Source organism: Eubalaena glacialis, chromosome 7, assembly GCF_028564815.1.
Source record: "Eubalaena glacialis isolate mEubGla1 chromosome 7, mEubGla1.1.hap2.+ XY, whole genome shotgun sequence".
NCBI classification, from domain to species: domain Eukaryota; kingdom Metazoa; phylum Chordata; class Mammalia; order Artiodactyla; family Balaenidae; genus Eubalaena; species Eubalaena glacialis.
The window spans coordinates 72,576,153-72,594,687 of NC_083722.1; the positions used below are offsets into that span (position 1 = coordinate 72,576,153).

Sequence of the window (18,535 nt, forward strand, 5' to 3'; positions counted from 1 at the left end):
TATAGTAGAAGATTTCTATAACAAAAAGTTAAGAATGGCAGAAAGGTGATGATCGCGATCATAAGAGTTCATTGTGCTATTCTTTTTGTGTGTGTCTATCTTTGAAAATGTCTATAAATTAAAAAAAAAAATGTAGACAATCCAAGGATGAATTTTTAAGGATCTCTGGGATATATTGCCGACCCACCCAAGAAAAAGGCATAATGCCAAGAGGACCCTGGAAAGAGAACATGGCAGGCATTATGTGGTGATGGCTATAAAACCAGATTCACTTGTGTAATATCCTAGATGATAATGGACATTCTGAACAGTTTTAGTCAGAAATCACCAACAGTGTGGGTTGCCCCTCTGATGCTCTGTGCCACAGGGATGACCCCAGACTGAGTGGTGAGCAGAGCCTTCCTCTCACCTGGCTGGGGTGGATGAGGCGGCGGCATCTGGTGGTGCATCAGAGGGTAGGGAGGGGGCTGCTGATGAGGCATCATGCCAGGGTGCCCTGCTGCTCCCAGTGGTGCCAGGCCAGGTCCTCCTGAGTGCTGGTGTGCCTGTTGAGGGTTCTGCCCATGCTGCTGCTGTTCCATTTGCTGTCGGGCTCGCAACTCAGCGTATTTCAGCTGTTCCATGTGGAAGTTCTGGCGTTCAGTAAGCAACTGCTGCCTCTGTTGTTCTAACTGTTAAGAAAAGGAAGGGGAAGAGAAATGAAACCAGGAGAGCCTTTCAGGACTGGATGCCAACACAGGATATCTACATGATGCCTAAGCTCCCCATACCTCATCACAGTTACATAGTCACCTCCTCTCCTGAAACAACCACAGTGAGAGAAAAGGCATTATTTCCCTAGTAGAATGAAGTCAAGTTCTTCTCTATGTTAAGTATAAGGTCTGCCTTTCCCTGGAACCTTCACCCGGTGGGGGGCTATTGTACTCAGGACACTTGTAATTCCCTCTGTTTGGCAGGCCTTCAGATATTTAAAAAACAGTTTCCATGACTGCCTTACTCTTCCCCAGGTGAAACAAGCCTCTCCTGTCCTCTTAATAGTTCCTTAGATACTATTATTTCAAGTCCAACCAACACTTCCAGGTGCTCTCTTCTGCATGTGAGCCTTTTGGTTACTATTTTAGAATGTGACACCAGAGTTAAATCCTCTGGATGAGTGGACGTGGCCTTAGCTGCAAAGATACACATTTTCTATACGGAACTTTGACAGTACCATTGTAAATCTTAGCTTCCAAGTACCCAAAATTATACTGGATGACACTTTCACAGCATATTTTAGAAGCCTAAATAAAAACTTACAAGAATCGTGGTTTGAAGAAAATAAGCATTTCAATATTCAAGATAATCTTTCTGGGGGCTTCCCTGGTGGCGCAGTGGTTAAGAAAACGCCTGCCGATAGAACCAAGATGGCGGAGTAGAAGGACGTGCTCTCACTCCCTCTTGCGAGAACACCAGAATCACAACTGGTTGCTGGACAATCATCGACAGGAAGACACTGGACTTCACCAAGGAGGATACACCACGTCCAAGGACAGAGGAGAAGCCACAGTGAGACGGTAGGAGGGGCGCAATCAGAGTAAAATCAAATCCCATAACTGGTGGGTGGGTGACTCACAGACTGGCGAACACTTATACCACAGAAGTCCACCCACTGGAGTGAAGGTTCTGAGCCCCACGTCAGGCTTCCCAACCTGGGGGTCCGGCAACGGGAGGAGGAATTCACAGAGAATCAGACTTTGAAGCCTAGTGGGAATCGACTGCAGGACTTCGACAGGACTGGGGAAACAGAGACCCCACTCTGGGAGGGTGCACACGGAATAGTGTGCGCATCGGGACCCAGGGGAAGGAGCAGTGACTCCGGGGGAGACTGAACCAGACCTAAATGCTAGTGTTGGAGGGTCTCCTGCAGAGGCGGGGGCTGGCTCTGTTTCACCGTGGGGACAAGGACACTGGCAGCGGAGGTTCTGGGAAGTACTACTTGGCGTGAGCCCTCCCAGAGTCTGCCATTGGCCCCACCAAAGAGCCCAGGTAGGCGCCAGTGTTGGGTTGCCTCAGGCAAAACAACCAACAGGGAGGGAACCCAGCCCCACCCATCAACAGTCAAGTGGATTAAAGTTTTACTGAGCTCTGACCACCGCAGCAACAGTCAGCTCTACCCACCACCAGAGCCTCCCATCAAGCCTCTTAGATAGCCTCAACCACCAGAGGGCAGACAGCAGAAGCAAGAAAAACTACAATCCTGCAGCCTGTGGAACAAAAACCACATTTACAGAAAGATAGACAAGATGAAAAGGCAGAGGGCTATATACCAGATGAAGGAACAAGAAAAAACCCCAGAAAAACAACTAAATGAAGTGGAGATAGGCAACCTTCCAGAAAAAGAATTTAGAATAATGATAGTAAAGCTAATCCAGGACCTCGGAATAAGAATGGAGGCAAAGACTGGGAAGATGCAAGAAATGATTAACAAAGACCTAGAAGAATTAAAGAACAAACAAACAGAGATGACCAATACAATAACTGAAATGAAAACTACACTAGAAGGAATCAATAGCAGAATAACTGAGGCAGAAGAACTGATAAGTGACCTGGAAGACAGAATGGTGGAATTCACTGCTGCAGAACAGACTAAAGAAAAAAGAATGAAAAGAAATGAAGACAGCCTAAGAGACCTCTGGGACAACATTAAATGCAACAACATTCACATTATAGGGGTCCCAGAAGGAGAAGAGAGAGAGAAAGGACCTGAGAAAATATTTGAAGAGATTATAGTCGAAAACCTCCCTAACATGGGAAAGGAAATAGCCACCCAAGTCCAGGAAGTGCAGAGAGTCCCATACAGGATAAACCTAAGGAGAAACACGCCGAGACACATAGTAATCAAAGTGGCAAAAATTAAAGACAAAGAAAAATTATTGAAAGCAGCAAGGGAAAAATGACAAATAACATACAAGGGAACTCCCATAAGGTTAACAGCTGATTTCTCAGCAGAAACTCTACAAGCCAGAAGGGAGTGGCATGATATACTTAAAGTGATGAAAGGGAAGAACCTACAACCAAGATTACTCTACCCGGCAAGGATCTCATTTAGATTTGATGGAGAAATCAAAAGCTTTACAGACAAGCAAAAGCTAAGAGTATTCAGCACCACCAAACCAGCTCTACAACAAATGCTAAAGGAACTTCTCTAAGTGGGAAACAAAGAGAAGAAAAGGACCTACAAAAACAAACCCAAAACAATTAAGAAAATGGTCACAGGAACATACATATGGATAATTACCTTAAACGTGAATGGATTAAATGCTCCAACCAAAAGACACAGGCTTGCTGAATGGATACAAAAACAAGACCCATATATATGCTGTCTACAAGAGACCCACTTTAGACCTAGGGACACATACAGACTGAAAGTGAGGGGATGGAAAAAGATATTCCATGCAAATGGAAATCAAAAGAAAGCTGGAGTAGCTATACTCATATCAGATAAAATAGACTTTAAAATAAAGAATGTTACAAGAGACAAGGAAGGACACTACATAATGATCAAGGGATCAATCCAAGAAGAAGATATAACAATTATAAATATATATGCACCCAACATAGGAGCACCTCAATACATAAGGCAACTGCTAACAGCTATAAAAGAGGAAATTGACAGTAACACAATAGTGGGGGACTTTAACACCTCACCTACACCAATGGACAGATCATCCAAAATGAAAATAAATAAGGAAACAGAAGCTTTAAATGACACAATAGACCAGATAGATTTAATTGATATTTATAGGACATTCCATCCAAAAACAGCAGATTACACGTTCTTCTCAAGTGCGCACGGAACATTCTCCAGGATAGATCACATCTTGGGTCACAAATCAAGCCTCAGTAAATTTAAGAAAACTGAAATCATATCAAGCATCTTTTCTGACCACAACGCTATGAGATTAAAAATGAATTACAGGGAAAAAAACGTAAAAAACACAAACACATGGAGGCTAAACAATACGTTACTAAATAACAAGAGATCACTGAAGAAATCAAAGAGGAAATCAAAAAATACCTAGAGACAAATGACAATGAAAACACGACGACCCAAAACCTATGGGATGCAGCAAAAGCAGTTCTAAGAGGGAAGTTTATAGCTATACAAGCCTACCTAAAGAAACAAGAAAAATCTCAAGTAAACAATCTAACCTTACACTTAAAGAAACTAGAGAAAGAAGAACAAACAAAACCCAAAGTTAGCAGAAGGAAAGAAATCATAAAAATCAGAGCGGAAATAAATGAAATAGAAACAAAGAAAACAATAGCAAAGATCAATAAAACTAAAAGCTGGTTCTTTGAGAAGATAAACAAAATTGATAAGCCATTAGCCAGACTCATCAAGAAAAAGAGGGAGAGCACTCAAATCAATAAAATCAGAAATGAAAAAGGAGAAGTTACAACAGACACTGCAGAAATACAAAACATCCTAAGAGACTACTACAAGCAACTCTATGCCAATAAAATGGACAACCTGGAAGAAATGGACAAATTCTTAGAAAGGTATAACCTTCCAAGACTGAAGCAGGAAGAAACAGAAAATATGAACAGACCAATCACAAGTAACGAAATTGAAACTGTGATTAAAAATCTTCCAACAAACAAAAGTCCAGGACCAGATGGCTTCACAGGTGAATTCTATCAAACATTTAGAGAAGAGCTAACACCTATCCTTCTCAAACTCTTCCAAAAAATTGCAGAGGAAGGAACACTCCTAAACTCATTCTATGAGGCCACCATCACCCTGATACCAAAACCAGACAAAGACACTACAAAAAAAGAAAATTACAGACCAATATCACTGATGAATATAGATGCAAAAATCCTCAACAAAATACTAGCAAACAGAATCCAACAACACATTAAAAGGATCATACACCACGATCAAGTGGGATTTATCCCAGGGATGCAAGGATTCTTCAATATACACAAATCAATCAACGTGATACACCATATTAACAAATTGAAGAAGAAAAACCATATGATCATCTCAATAGATGCAGAGAAAGCTTTTGACAAAATTCAACACCCATTTATGATAAAAACTCTCCAGAAAGTGGGCATAGAGGGAACCCACCTCAACATAATAAAGGCCATATATGACAAACCCACAGCAAACATCATTCTCAATGGTGAAAAACTGAAAGCATTTCCTGTAAGATCAGGAACGAGACAAGGATGTCCACTCTCACCACTATTATTCAACATAGTTCTGGAAGTCCTAGCCACGGCAATCAGAGGAGAAAAAGAAATAAAAGGAATACAAATTGGAAAAGAAGAAGTAAAACTGTCACTGTTTGCAGATGACATGATACTATACATAGAGAATCCTAAAACTGCCACCAGAAAACTGCTAGAGCTAATTAATGAATTTGGTAAAGCTGCAGGATACAAAATTAATGCACAGAAATCTCTTGCATTCCTATACACTAATGATGAAAAATCTGAAAGAGAAATTATGGAAACACTCCCATTTACTCCTGCAACAAAAAGAATAAAATACCTAGGAATAAATCTACCTAGGGGGACAAAAGACCTGTATGCAGAAAACTATAAGACACTGATGAAAGAAATTAAAGATGATACCAACAGATGGAGAGATATACCATGTTCTTGGATTGGAAGAATCAACATTGTGAAAATGACTATACTACCCAAAGCAATCTACAGATTCAATGCAATCCCTATCAAATTACCAATGGCATTTTTTACGGAGCTAGAACAAATCATCTTAAAATTTGTATGGAGACACAAAAGACCCCGAATAGCCAAAGCAGTCTCGAGGGAAAAAAACGGAGCTGGAGGAATCAGACTCCCTGACTTCAGACTATACTACAAAGCTACAGTAATCAAGACAATATGGTACTGGCACAAAAACAGAAACATAGATCAATGGAACAAGATAGAAAGCCCAGAGATAAACCCACGCACCTATGGTCAACTAATCTATGACAAAGGAGGCAAAGATATACAATGGAGAAAAGACAGTCTCTTCAATAAGTGGTGCTGGGAAAACTGGACAGCTACATGTAAAAGAATGAAATTAGAATACTCCCTAACACCATACACAAAAATAAACTCAAAATGGATTAGAGACCTAAATGTAAGACTGGACACTATAAAACTCTTAGAGGAAAACATAGGAAGAACACTCTTTGACATAAATCACAGCAAGATCTTTTTTGATCCACCTCCTAGAGTAATGGAAATAAAAACAAAAATAAACAAATGGGACCTAATGAAACTTCAAAGCTTTTGCACAGCAAAGGAAACCATAAACAAGACGAAAAGACAACCCTTAGAATGGGAGAAAATATTTGCAAACGAATCAACGGACAAAGGATTAATCTCCAAAATATATAAACAGCTCATTCAGCTCAATATTAAAGAAACAAACAACCCAATCCAAAAATGGGCAGAAGACCTAAATAGACATTTCTCCAAAGAAGACATACAGACGGCCACGAAGCACATGAAAAGATGCTCAACATCACTAATTATTAGAGAAATGCAAATCAAAACTACAATGAGGTATCACCTCACACCAGTTAGAATGGGCATCATCAGAAAATCTACAAACAACAAATGCTGGAGAGGGTGTGGAGAAAAGGGAACCCTCTTGCACTGTTGGTGGGAATGTCAATTGATACAGCCACTATGGAGAACAATATGGAGGTTCCTTAAAAAACTAAAAATAGAATTACCATATGACCCAGCAATCCCACTACTGGGCATATACCCAGAGAAAACCGTAATTCAAAAAGACACATGCACCCGAATGTTCATTGCAGCACTATTTACAATAGCCAGGTCATGGAAGCAACCTAAATGCCCATCAACAGACGAATGGATAAAGAAGTTGTGGTACATATATACAATGGAATATTACTCAGCCATAAAAAGGAACGAAATTGAGTCATTTGTTGAGACGTGGATGGATCTAGAGACTGTCATACAGAGTGAAGTAAGTCAGAAAGAGAAAAACAAATATCGTATATTAACGCATGTATGTGGAACCTAGAAAAATGGTACAGATGAACTGGGTTGCAGGGCAGAAGTTGAGACACAGATGTAGAGAACAAACGTATGGACACCAAGGGGGGAAAACTGTGGTGGGGTGGGGATGGTGGAGTGCTGAATTGGGCGATTGGGATTGACATGTATAAAGTGATGTGTATAAAATTGATGACCGATTAAAAAAAAAAAAAAAAGAAAAGAAAACGCCTGCCAATGAAGGAGACACGGGTTCTATCCCTGGCCTGGGAAGATCCCACATGCCACGGAGCAAGTAGGCCCGTGTGCCACAACTACTGAGCCTGCGCTCTGGAGCTCGCCAACCACAGCTACTGAGCCCGAGTGCCACAACTACTGAAGCCCGCACGCTTAGAGCCCGTGCTCTGCAACAAGAGAAGCCACTTCAATGAGAAGCCTGTGCACCACAGCGAAGAGTAGCCCCCGCTCGACGCAACTAGAGAAAGCCCGCGCGCAGCAACGAAGACCCAACGCAGCCAAACAAAACAAAACAAAACAAAACAAACATTATAATTTTTTTTTTTTAACGTGGCTACTAGAAAATTTTAAATTACATATATGGCTCATGTATTTCTGTAGGAGAGCACTACTCCAAGGCATTTGATAAGTTAAGGAAATGTAACATTTTAGCTTTCAGGAATAGTCAGTTTTATAGATAAATACTACATACTATCATTAGCAAAATCTAAGTGGAATACCCATGAGAATTAGCTTATGAATCTGGGCTCTTAGCAGAGAGTAGCTTGGGGAGAAGTCCCCGTGGAACCTAGTGAGACGCCTCACTGGCTATCAGGAGTAGCAAGTAGGGAATGTCCACAGACGGATGGGGTGCTGGAAGACAGGCCGTGGACACAGCATGAAGACAAGCGGCACGGCCAGATGAGGAGAAGAAAAGGAAAGAACAGATGGTAACGCTTATATCCCCGGTGCTGGTTAGCTGGCTTGCAGAGAGTCTCCCTTGGGAGAAGATCTGAAACGAACGATTTTGTGAGTGGTTGAGGGTTATCAGGAGGGAGGAAGCATGGTGCTACCATGGTCTAACAGGCTGGTGCAGGCTCTTCATTTTCTAAGGGTACCCGAAGAGGCTAAAGCCTGGCTCAGTTTAACATATCCTTCTTCTCATAATCAGAAGGGAGTTGCAAAGTGTAAACAGCAAGAGAATCCTCTGGAAGTCCAGCTCTGCAAGATGACTAATCAGTGAGATAATGTAAGTAAAAGGCAGACCGAAAAAACAGAATCTAAAGATTCTGACCATAAGTGCTATGGTCAGAAAGGTTTTGCTTTCTTCTAACCATTCTTCCCAGGAAATTTAGCACTTTGCTGAGGTTAGACTTAAGAGGTTGCCAGAAGAGGACCTCAACCTATGTTTTTGTTGAGCCACTATTGGTCTGGAAAAGTCGGCTGAAGTCCAGCAGTTACGTAAGAACTCCAGAATATAGGTCAAGATCTGCTTTATAAAAAGCTGAACTGTTACTGGATGAAGACTTTGTGTCTCTGAAGGGAAATTTTAGTCTCTGCCTTACCTATCTCAGTGGGTTTTTTTTTTTTACTGAACCAGCCTTACTTTGGGAACTGACCTTAGTATCGAAGTATTAATCTTGGAAAGAAAAATTTGCCCAATCTTCCTAGTTTACAAATGAACTAACCTCAATTATACTATTTTTTCCTGAGCTTCATCTGTCATTTCAAAACATAGAAGGTAATTAAAAGGTAATTAGAAGAATTAAAAAGGACGTGACTAACACACACACACACACACCCCCCCCTGAAAAGAACACCGTTTAAGCTTTAGATCCAATGTGGAATGAACAGGTCCTCTGAAGTGAGAGCAACGTCCAGACAGCAGGCTACCAGTTGGCTCCAGAGGGCCACCTCTGTTCTAGGGCACATGCAACAGAGCTTATGGACACATACTGGCCCCACCATCCAAAAGAAATACCTCTCTTGTTATAGATATCTTACTGTTACTGAATCCAATTGAAGACTGCATTCACTTTTGTGGCAATGAAATGTGGGAATCTTCGAGGAGAGTTTGACAGTACTGACGGAGCAAATTTTATTTTTTATTTTTTTTTTAAACTTTGGGTTTATTTATTTATTTATATATTTATGGCTGTGTTGGGTCTTCGTTTCTGTGCAAGGGCTTTCTCTAGTTGCGGCAAGTGGGGGCCACTCTTCATCGCGGTGTGCGGGCCTCTCATTATCGCGGCCTCTCTTGTTACGGAGCACAGGCTCCAGACGTGCAGGCTCAGTAACTGTGGCTCACAGGCCTAGTTGCTCCGCGGCATGTGGGATCTTCCCAGACCAGGGCTCGAACCCGTGTCCCCTGCATTGGCAGGCAGATTCTCAACCACTGCGCCACCAGAGAAGCCCCTGAGCAAGTTTTAAATTCACATAACCAAAGACCCAGTGATTCTACATCTGGAAATCTGTCCCAGAAATCTGTATGTATATTTGTATTAGGACAGTCATTAAAGTACTATTTTTGATGTACATTTATGTCTGAGATGCACTGAGTAAAAAAAAAGCAAGTTGCAACAACAATATTTATGTCAATTATATTTTTAAAAAAAAACCTTTGTGTCCCTGTATAAACATTACATACACACTGAAAATGTTCTGAAGACACTAGACTATTAACAGTGATTATTCCTAGGAATGAAACTGAGGGTAGAAGACACTTTTTAATTTATTCATTTCTTTATTATTTGAAAAAATTTTCATCACACCTATTTTTGTAATCACAAAACAAAATACTAAAATTACCCAAGTTATATGCTTCAGATAACTTGATTTTCTTCTCTCCCTTTTCTATTTCCAAGGACTATAGATAAAGCCCCAATAGCTAAACCGGATAGTGTAAATTACTCATGTAAATAGGGAGCTAATGAATCTGTTCACTTTCTTTCAAGGCTCCGATCTGGCTCGGCTGCCTGTGGCCCTGATCTGAAGACATTCCCACCCCCACTGCATTCAAACCCTGCCTTCCTCTCCCCCTTCATTCCTACACTGTGTATGTATAAAGCAGCCGAATCCAAGTGGAACCGGAACATAACAGAGCACTTTTCTACACCAAGACCCCAAACACACACACACAGCTGCAAGTGCAGCTGAAGTTCACACAGAGCTCTTCTCCCAACTTCATTTGCATAGAACAGGGAGGCGGGGTGGGAAAGAGTAAAAGAAGGTGGGGGCCTCAAAAATCCATCTACACTGCTAAGGGTCGAAATATCAGCCGAGACTTGAAGCCTCTGACTACTTGGCCTCAGAACTGAAGTACCTTTGAAAGGTTTGGTATCAGTAACCAGACATCCACTTAAGAGAAAATCAGACATACTCATTCCTTCTTACACCTCTGGAAAAACAAAACAACACAACTGCATCTTTCTGCTCCACTGGAGGCAGAAATCCAAAGGGGGACACGGCACCACTGCTGTGACTGTCATTCTGTCCTTGTAAAGTGCTTGCTGCCTGAGGCCCTACGACTTTTTTTGAATCAGAAGTAAACCTGCTCAGTCCTAAGTACAGCTTTCTTAATCTCAAATAAAACTATCCACAATGTCACGGTGCATGTCTAATAACAGTTTCAATTATATGACAGGCAGTACAGAGATGAATTACTACAAATATGCAGAAAACAAAGTTAAATACAATTCCCCTGGGGCAGTATAAAATTAACTGTTTGTTCTTTTTTCCTTAATTTATCACAGAGTACCACAAACTTTTCTAACCCTACACCCTGTGTGTGAGGACGTCCCATTAGTAATACCTTTAAATCCATCCAGAACTTGACCGTTTCTCCTCACTTCCACGCCCACCACCACCTCACGTGGACTTCCCAACAGCCTCCTCACCAGTCTCCCCTTTTCTAAACTTGTCACTTTATATTCTCTACAGACAGCAGAAAGACTGATCGTCACTTAACTGTAAGGAAGATGATGCCAGTTTTCTGCATGTATTCCACATTTTTATGGAATAAATAAAATAAGCCCTGCAATTATTCCACATTTTAATCACAGTAAAATGAAAGGCCTCTGGATGGTTTACAGGGACTTCTGTGATTAGGGCACCATTATCTCTGCCTTCACCATCTTACCTCTCCTTACTCATTCATGCCCCAGCCCACCCCACCTACTCCTTAGTTCCCAAACATGTCAGTCACGCTCCTGCCTCAGAGTCTCTAATGCTGGCTGTTTCTAGGGCTTAGAGACATTCGCCCAACTGTCAGTTTCTCAATAGGGCTTACACCGATGACACCACTTAGAACTGAAATCCTTCCCTTGCCCCGCCCAATCTCACCTACCCAGCCTGAAACATACAGGTATGTATACATACACAGTATATATGCATGCATACACATACAAAGCACATAACATTTAACATCCTTCATTAATTATTTAAGCTCTACCAAGGCAAAGAGTTTTGTTGGGTTCTATTCACCAGTGTATCTCCAGTACTTAATACGCCTAGAACAAAGTAGGTGCTCAATAAACATTTGCCAAACGAAAAAATGAACTTAATCCATCATCTATGACGTGAAAGCCATCAGCTCTGGGCAGGCTGACTCTTCAGTCTCCTCAGCAATCATACCTTTCTCTTCACAGTTTTGGATTTGGACCTTTTCTACAACTCAGATCAGTCCTTCCTTTACCAGGAAGCCTTCCTTGATAATCTGAGCCAATCACGGCCTCCCCTCCTCTGACTCTCCATAGCCTCACTACCTCGTGGTATCTTTGTGTCAGTTTCTCATCTACCCTCTCACCTCCTTAAGGACAGTGTCCAGGTTTCTCACAGCTTTGAGTTTCCTACAATGTCTCTCTTTTCAAAGGTATACAATTTCTATACCTAGTCAAATGAGAGCATTAAGTCCAGAAGCTATAAATGAGATCAACAAAGAGATTCTCACTGGTCTCAAAGTATTTTTTTTTCCCCCTTTAATCCCAATAAGAATGCTTTAGGTAGGACCCAGGCCTTCCCAGTTCTCTTCAGTCCCCAACACAGCCCATGTCTGACACCTGTTCTCTTGAGTGATGTGTGCTATCTGCTTGGCACGGAAGGCTGCACACTTGGGCAGACTCTCTCAGTTTCGAACCCAGGGCCAGCTTAGCATCCTCACCTCAACTGGGGTCAGTAGTCTTTATCGGGCTTCCCTGGTGGCACAGTGGTTAAGAATCTGCCTGCCAATGCAGGGAACATGAGTTTGAGCCCTGTTCCGGGAAGATCCCACATGCCGTGGAGCAACTAAGCCCGTGTGCCACAACTACTGAGCCTGTACTCTAGAGCCCGCGAGCCACAACTACTGAACCCACACGCCACAACTACTGAAGCCCGCGCGCCTAGAGCCCGTGCTCCGCAACAAGAGAAGCCACCACAATGAGAAGCCCGTGCACCGCAACAAAGAGTAGCCCCCGCTCACCGCAACTAGAGAAAGCTCGCGCACACAGCAACGAAGACCCAACGCAGCCAAAAATAAATAAATAAAAATAAATAAATTAAAAAAAAAATAGCCTTTATCATGTCAATTCCTGGACAGACTCTGTATATTCCATAACTGACTTCCTCCAATATTAGTACTTTATGAGAGGACTGTAACAAAAGCTACTGAGCTCTAATTATAGCTGTATACATAATATCTATAAAAGATATTAAATTGTTATATCCTTATTCTTAATTTCTAAATAATTAAGACTCCAGAGAACATCTGATTTTACGTCATTAGAGAAAGAAACTTCATATCTGATTCTGAAAGTGTACTAAAAGATTCTTGAAATCCATTGCTATATAAAGAAAACCAAATGTTTAATTCAAAAAAGCATGCCCTGAAGCTACTGCTTACTAGGTAAAGATGAGCAGGACCTCACCTACAGTGAACTGAGGAGTGTGGTAGGCAGAGCACTAGGCAGTGGGTTAGAACGCGCCGCTCCTGGCTGACCTGACCCCTTTCCACAATTTCAACTTTCAAGAGTCATAACAAAGGGTATCAAAACCTTGCATATCTCAGAGTCTCTAGGTAAAAATGCGTTAAGAATGGCTCATTTCTTTATAAATTTTGAAGTACTAGATAAAAACACAGAGCTGAACAAACACAGGTTTGAGACCCAGCTCTGTTATTTATGAACGGTGTGATCTGAGATACATGAAGTGTACCTTGTTTAAGCTCTAGACTCTTCGTCTATGAGAATGGTTAACAAAGAAATGGCCTCATGTTCCCACTCAGCATCATTGCTGGATTCTAAATGTTCATAAAGCCAACAAAGACTTATAAATATTAAGAATTTAATATATAATTTTTGATTATTGGTTTGCATAAAGGGAGGCATAGAAATATTTACTGAACACTTACTCTGTGTTCTAGGCAGTGTGCCAGGCACATGCCATAGTTCTCTCATTTAATCCCCACAACAGTCCTGTGAGGAGAGGAAATCATCAGTAGGAAAATAGCCACGGCTTTGCTCGCCCACAGGGAAGGACAGGATAACTAGTGCTGGGAAGGAGAAAAATAGATTATGTCTTACTGTGCATGAAATGAATGGAAGCCATTTTAAAGTTTGCAGGATTTTTTGGTTGTTGTGATAGTGAGCCTCCAAGGTTGCCCCCAGTGATCCCGCTTCCTAACACTTAGGCCTTCCCCACTGAGCCCTGCCAACCCACAGTCCCACCCAACCCCAGAATCAAGGTTGGGCTGTGGGACTGAGAGAATATAGCAGGAGCACAGGAAAGTGACTGCCAAGTTTAGGTTATAAAAGATACGGTGGCTTCCACTTGGGGTGCTCTCTCACGTTCTTGCTCTTTTCAGTCACTTGCTCTGGGGGAATCCACTTCATGAGGAGTACTATGGAAAGGCCCACGTGGCAAGGAACTGAAGCCTCCTGCCAATAGCCACACGAATAAGCTTGGAGGGGTATCCTCCAGCCCCAGCTGAACCTTATGAAGACTGCATCCTAACCAGAGACCCTGAGCCTGATCCACTCAGGAAAGCTGCTCTCAGATTCCTAACTCTCAGGAAATGTGTGAGATACTGTTTTCAGTCACTGCTTTGGGGTAATTTTTTACATAGCAATAACTAATACAGGTATGCTACTGACATTCAGTGGCTAGGGCTAGGGACTGTCTTATACAATGAATTTTACTGCCCCAAATGCTGATTAAGAAAAAACAGGCCGACCACCAAAGGACTTGAGAAAATCAACCTTGTGTGGTGAAAAAGATTCAGTAGAATGTTTTCCCACATTTTCGGTTGTGCTGTTTTATTCAGAGACTATTCTGTAAAATGTTTTATGTGCTCAATTAGAATTTAAGATAAAAAAAATAGATTCAAGTAAGAAAAACCCAGTGGACTCAGATTAATTTGAGATAAATAACTACTAGAAATCCAGAGCACAAGGATGTCTGCGAATCAGTGGAGAGAACTGGGAAGGGACTGAGGACTCTGCTATTCCAGGGGACAGTTCCACTAGGGGGGTTTAAAAGAGTGAGGAATCCACAAGTTCACCCTCTGAAGATAAAGCAATTTAGAGCTGAGAAAAGAGCCCCTTGACAATCTAGACATAGTTGCATTAAGTGCCCAGAGAGGGTCATGCCAATCTTCCAGGCTAACAACATCAGTTCTGCTTCATGAATGACAGCGAGGCGTCTGGTTGCCAGTGGGAACTACGCAATGATCACTTGAATTCTGCATGTACCAATAATCCATTACGTAGCCCCCTGTTATCCCAAGTACCCTAAAAAAGGCTATCAAATGACAAAAGGGCAGCTTATTAGGGTAAGATAAACACAAACACTCACTCTTCAAAGCTCTAGCTCACCTCTAGGAAGTTTTCTCTAATACCCTCTCCTTCTCCGCATCTTCCATGTATGTTCCCTTAAGAACTGAACACACGATATTGTCATTCGTCTTCTTGACTGTCTTCCCTGTTAAACTAAAGTAAGGTCCCCTAGGGTAAACTTTCCTTTCCACTTTCCCAGCTTCTGACACTGATGCTGGCATACACCCATTCAACAGACACGTAAACAAGGGCCTATGATGTGCCAGTTGTGTGTGAACAAAGACACTTAACAAACTCTGCCCTCAAAGAGAATATACTCTGGTATGGGAGGCGGACGCATGAACTAGCATTTACAATATAGTAAGTGCTCTGTTAGGCTGCTACAGAAGCAAATGGGGAGGGCATGTCACTCACAGGTTCAGGGCTGAGGGATGCAGGAGGCTGGCAAAGAGTAGGAAAAAAGGCCTTGCTGGTGGAAGAGCAGGATGCACTCAGGTGGCAGAGAATACACACGGCCATGAGGGAAGCCTGCATGTGGCGTGCTGTGACATGGCTGGTGCACAGAGAGCAATGGAGATGAGACTGGGGTGGCCTGTTGCTCCTGGGGCAGGAGAGGGCTGGTGATGTGAGAGATACTTACAGGATTAGGGAAGTGGGGATGAGGTAGCATAGGGTGTGGGTAGGATAGTTACTGAAGCAGCCTCTTCCTCATGGGGCAAGAATGTAAGTGGAAGAACAGGTCTTAGGACAAAATGAAAACGGGCTATTGTGATAGTTACTGAGCTACTCATCATGAAGAATCTGCCAGAGGACTTGCTTGGATTAACCACTAAGAAAGAGTCTACCAAATGCAAATGGATCCTTAAAATTAAAACTCTTCTGGAATGGTTTAATCTTAAGGTTCTCCCATTTAGAGATACCAGTATCTGGTATGCTGATAAAAAAGTCAAAACAATCAGAAAATCAGAAAAAGTCCTAACTAAATCCTCAAATTTAGCCCACTGTTTAGAAAGGCATTAATTCCTTTCCTGGTCAACTCATTAAAAAACAAATTTCTCCAGAGAACTTCATCCCTGTCTCTCCAAAAAATCCCTTGAAATAACCAAATGTTCCCCTGATTATATGTTTCTTACTTTTTGTGGCTTCCTTCCTCATTCTTGGCCTTTTTCATAATTCTTTTTGTCCTGTTTGGGCCACGTCCTTATATCAAGTGTATGCCAGAGAAAATGCTGCTTACCAGTACTCTGCTAGGCCTGGCTCCACTTGCCCTTCCCCATACAGGAGAGGGAAGGTAACAAATAGGTAATAAAGCTAAGTCTAAGATCCGACTATTATAGAAGGGAGAATTTGATACCATCATGTATCTGGAAAGCCAAAAGGTAGAAGAAGCTGAGGTTTAGATAATTATTTTCAGAGTTACTTTTATTTATCATCACTGGCTGATAATCCTTTTGAAAGGGCAAAGCAAACACAGAAAAAAGGTTAGACGACAGCCACGGAGACCAACAAATTACGTTACTGTATTTTCTCTATTTCTATTTCTCGTATTTTATGAAAGGTGGTCAGAGTTTAATTGTGAAAAAGCCACTATAAAATTCCCCTTACTTACAGCTTCTTTCTCTCTGTCCATGATGGTTTCCAGTTCCTCAAAATGTCTAAGTTTGATCTCCAGTTTCTTCATTTGCGTCTCAACCAGGAGAGCTACCAGAGACTTGATCTTTCTCTCTTCCACGGCAGCCAAGTGCTAAGGGCAAAAAAATCATTCAAAGTATTTAGGTAAACGTTTGCTTAAAAAACAGTAAGAAAATGCTGAAATTGCTATTGAAAGTGGGAATTATGGAATTAAGAATGGTGCCCTAGATGCCCCCTTTGCATGTTTTCTACTATTTATTTCAATTTAAAATAACAGGGACTTCCCTGGTGGCACAGTGTTTAAGAATCCGCCTGCCAATGCAGGGACACGGGTTCGACCCCTAGTCCGGGAAGATCCCACGTGCTGTGGAGCAACTAAGCCCATGCGCCACAACTACTGAGCCCGCATGCCACAACTACAGAAGCCCTCGCAACTCAGAGCCCGTGCTCTGCAACAAAGACGAGCCCCGCAATGAGAAGCCCGCGTACCGCAACGAAGAGTAGCCCCCGCTCGCCGCAACTAGAGAAAGCCCATGCACAGCAACGAAGACCCGACGCAGCCAAAAATAAACAGATAAATAAATAAATTTTTTTAAAAAATAAAAAATAAATAAAACAACAACTATCCATGCCTGAATTTCTGGTACTTACAGATATAAATCTATATATAGATATAAATCTATAAATACCAGAAATTAAGGATTAAAAGGAAACTTCTCCCATGCTAATCTACTCTCTTCAAAGAGCCCACCAAGGAGGAAAGGTTGAATCGGGCCTTGAAAGGCAAAGAAGAGGACACCATGGCCTGGAAGGCACTTCCCCATCTACCACCCACTTACCTCCCACCCTCACTCTGTAACTCTGTCTTTCCCTCCTTATGAACTGTCCTGGAGCAGGCAAGCAGTGCTCTCCCTCAGCAACCAACACTCAGATGCAAAGCCCCTAGTGAGTGTCTACTGTGAACAGAGAGGAGGGGGTGAACAATATTCCACCCCTAGTTTGGGGATAGGGTATAAGACAGGAGGTTATTCTGGAAGAATGTACCACTCACTCCCCTGTACAGGACTGATGAGTCCTCCTCATGCTTCCTGTCAAATCAGCAGCACACAGAGGAAGATGCCACATTACTCAGAGAGGATGAGGATCCCACATTTGGCCAACGTCCTGACTACGTGCAAAGCATCAATACCACCTTCTCCAGACACCATCCAAAAGCTTATACCAACAAACTCCCAACACTATTTTGTACTATTACATCTACTGAATTTATGTGCTTATCTTGCTTCTACACAAGGTTTTGAGAAGTAACATGGAGTGGCTGACTTACTGATCTGTGTTTCTTATAGAATCTAGAAGGAGTGAACATACAGGAGGAGTTTAATATAGGCTTTTGGGAACTAAACTGGTAGAGAACACTTAAATAAGAGCCTTATTTTTCACTCTTTTATAGTTGATAAAGAAAAATATAATTTTATATCTATAGAGACCCATCTGCAGGAAGATTCAGAAGTGTAAGCAAAAGATTTTATGAAAGAATCTACAGCTATTAATGGTCATGTTTGCCTCCCTAACTACATTAAGCTGCATCAATAACACCAAAAGTTTAAATAAAGATTACATGATTCTAAGCCTGCTATCATTGATCGTGTTATGCAATTTTATATTTCTAATGAGATATAAAAAAAAAGGTTACCAAAAAAAATTCAGACTGTCACAGACTTCTCAAAAGCAAAACTAGGTTTTTGAAAACAAAGGTAAAAATGCCTTCTAAATTGTGAGGGATAATAAATTTCAGTCTAGAATTTCAAGTACAACAACTTAAACCAATTAGGTGCAGAATAAAGACAAATTTCCAAAATCAAGGACTCAAAATCCTACACGTTTTTGAAGGACGTGCTCCAGTTAAGTTCGTGTAAACTGAGAAAAAGATAAAAGACATGAGATCCGGACATCACAGACTCAACCTAAGAAAGAAGTCCTAAGTTAACAGGGTGGCACAAACAGGCCAAAAGCAAATAGGGACAAATGAAAGAAGACTGGCAATATACTGATAACCAAAGCTGGGT

At 41.7% G+C, this 18,535-nt stretch overlaps 1 protein-coding gene across 3 annotated transcripts in view; it reads right to left on the reverse strand.

Annotated features, from left to right (window-relative positions):
* SMARCC1 (SWI/SNF related, matrix associated, actin dependent regulator of chromatin subfamily c member 1) overlaps positions 1 to 18,535 on the reverse strand; it is a 181,105-nt gene that overhangs the window by 18,275 nt on the left and 144,295 nt on the right. For all 3 annotated transcript variants that reach the window (XM_061196677.1, XM_061196678.1, XM_061196679.1), the window contains exons 25-26: positions 16,447 to 16,581; positions 410 to 671 (exon numbers count right to left, since the gene is read on the reverse strand). In XM_061196677.1, the coding sequence (XP_061052660.1) occupies positions 410 to 671; positions 16,447 to 16,581 (397 nt within the window). The remainder of the gene's footprint in view (positions 1 to 409; positions 672 to 16,446; positions 16,582 to 18,535) is intronic.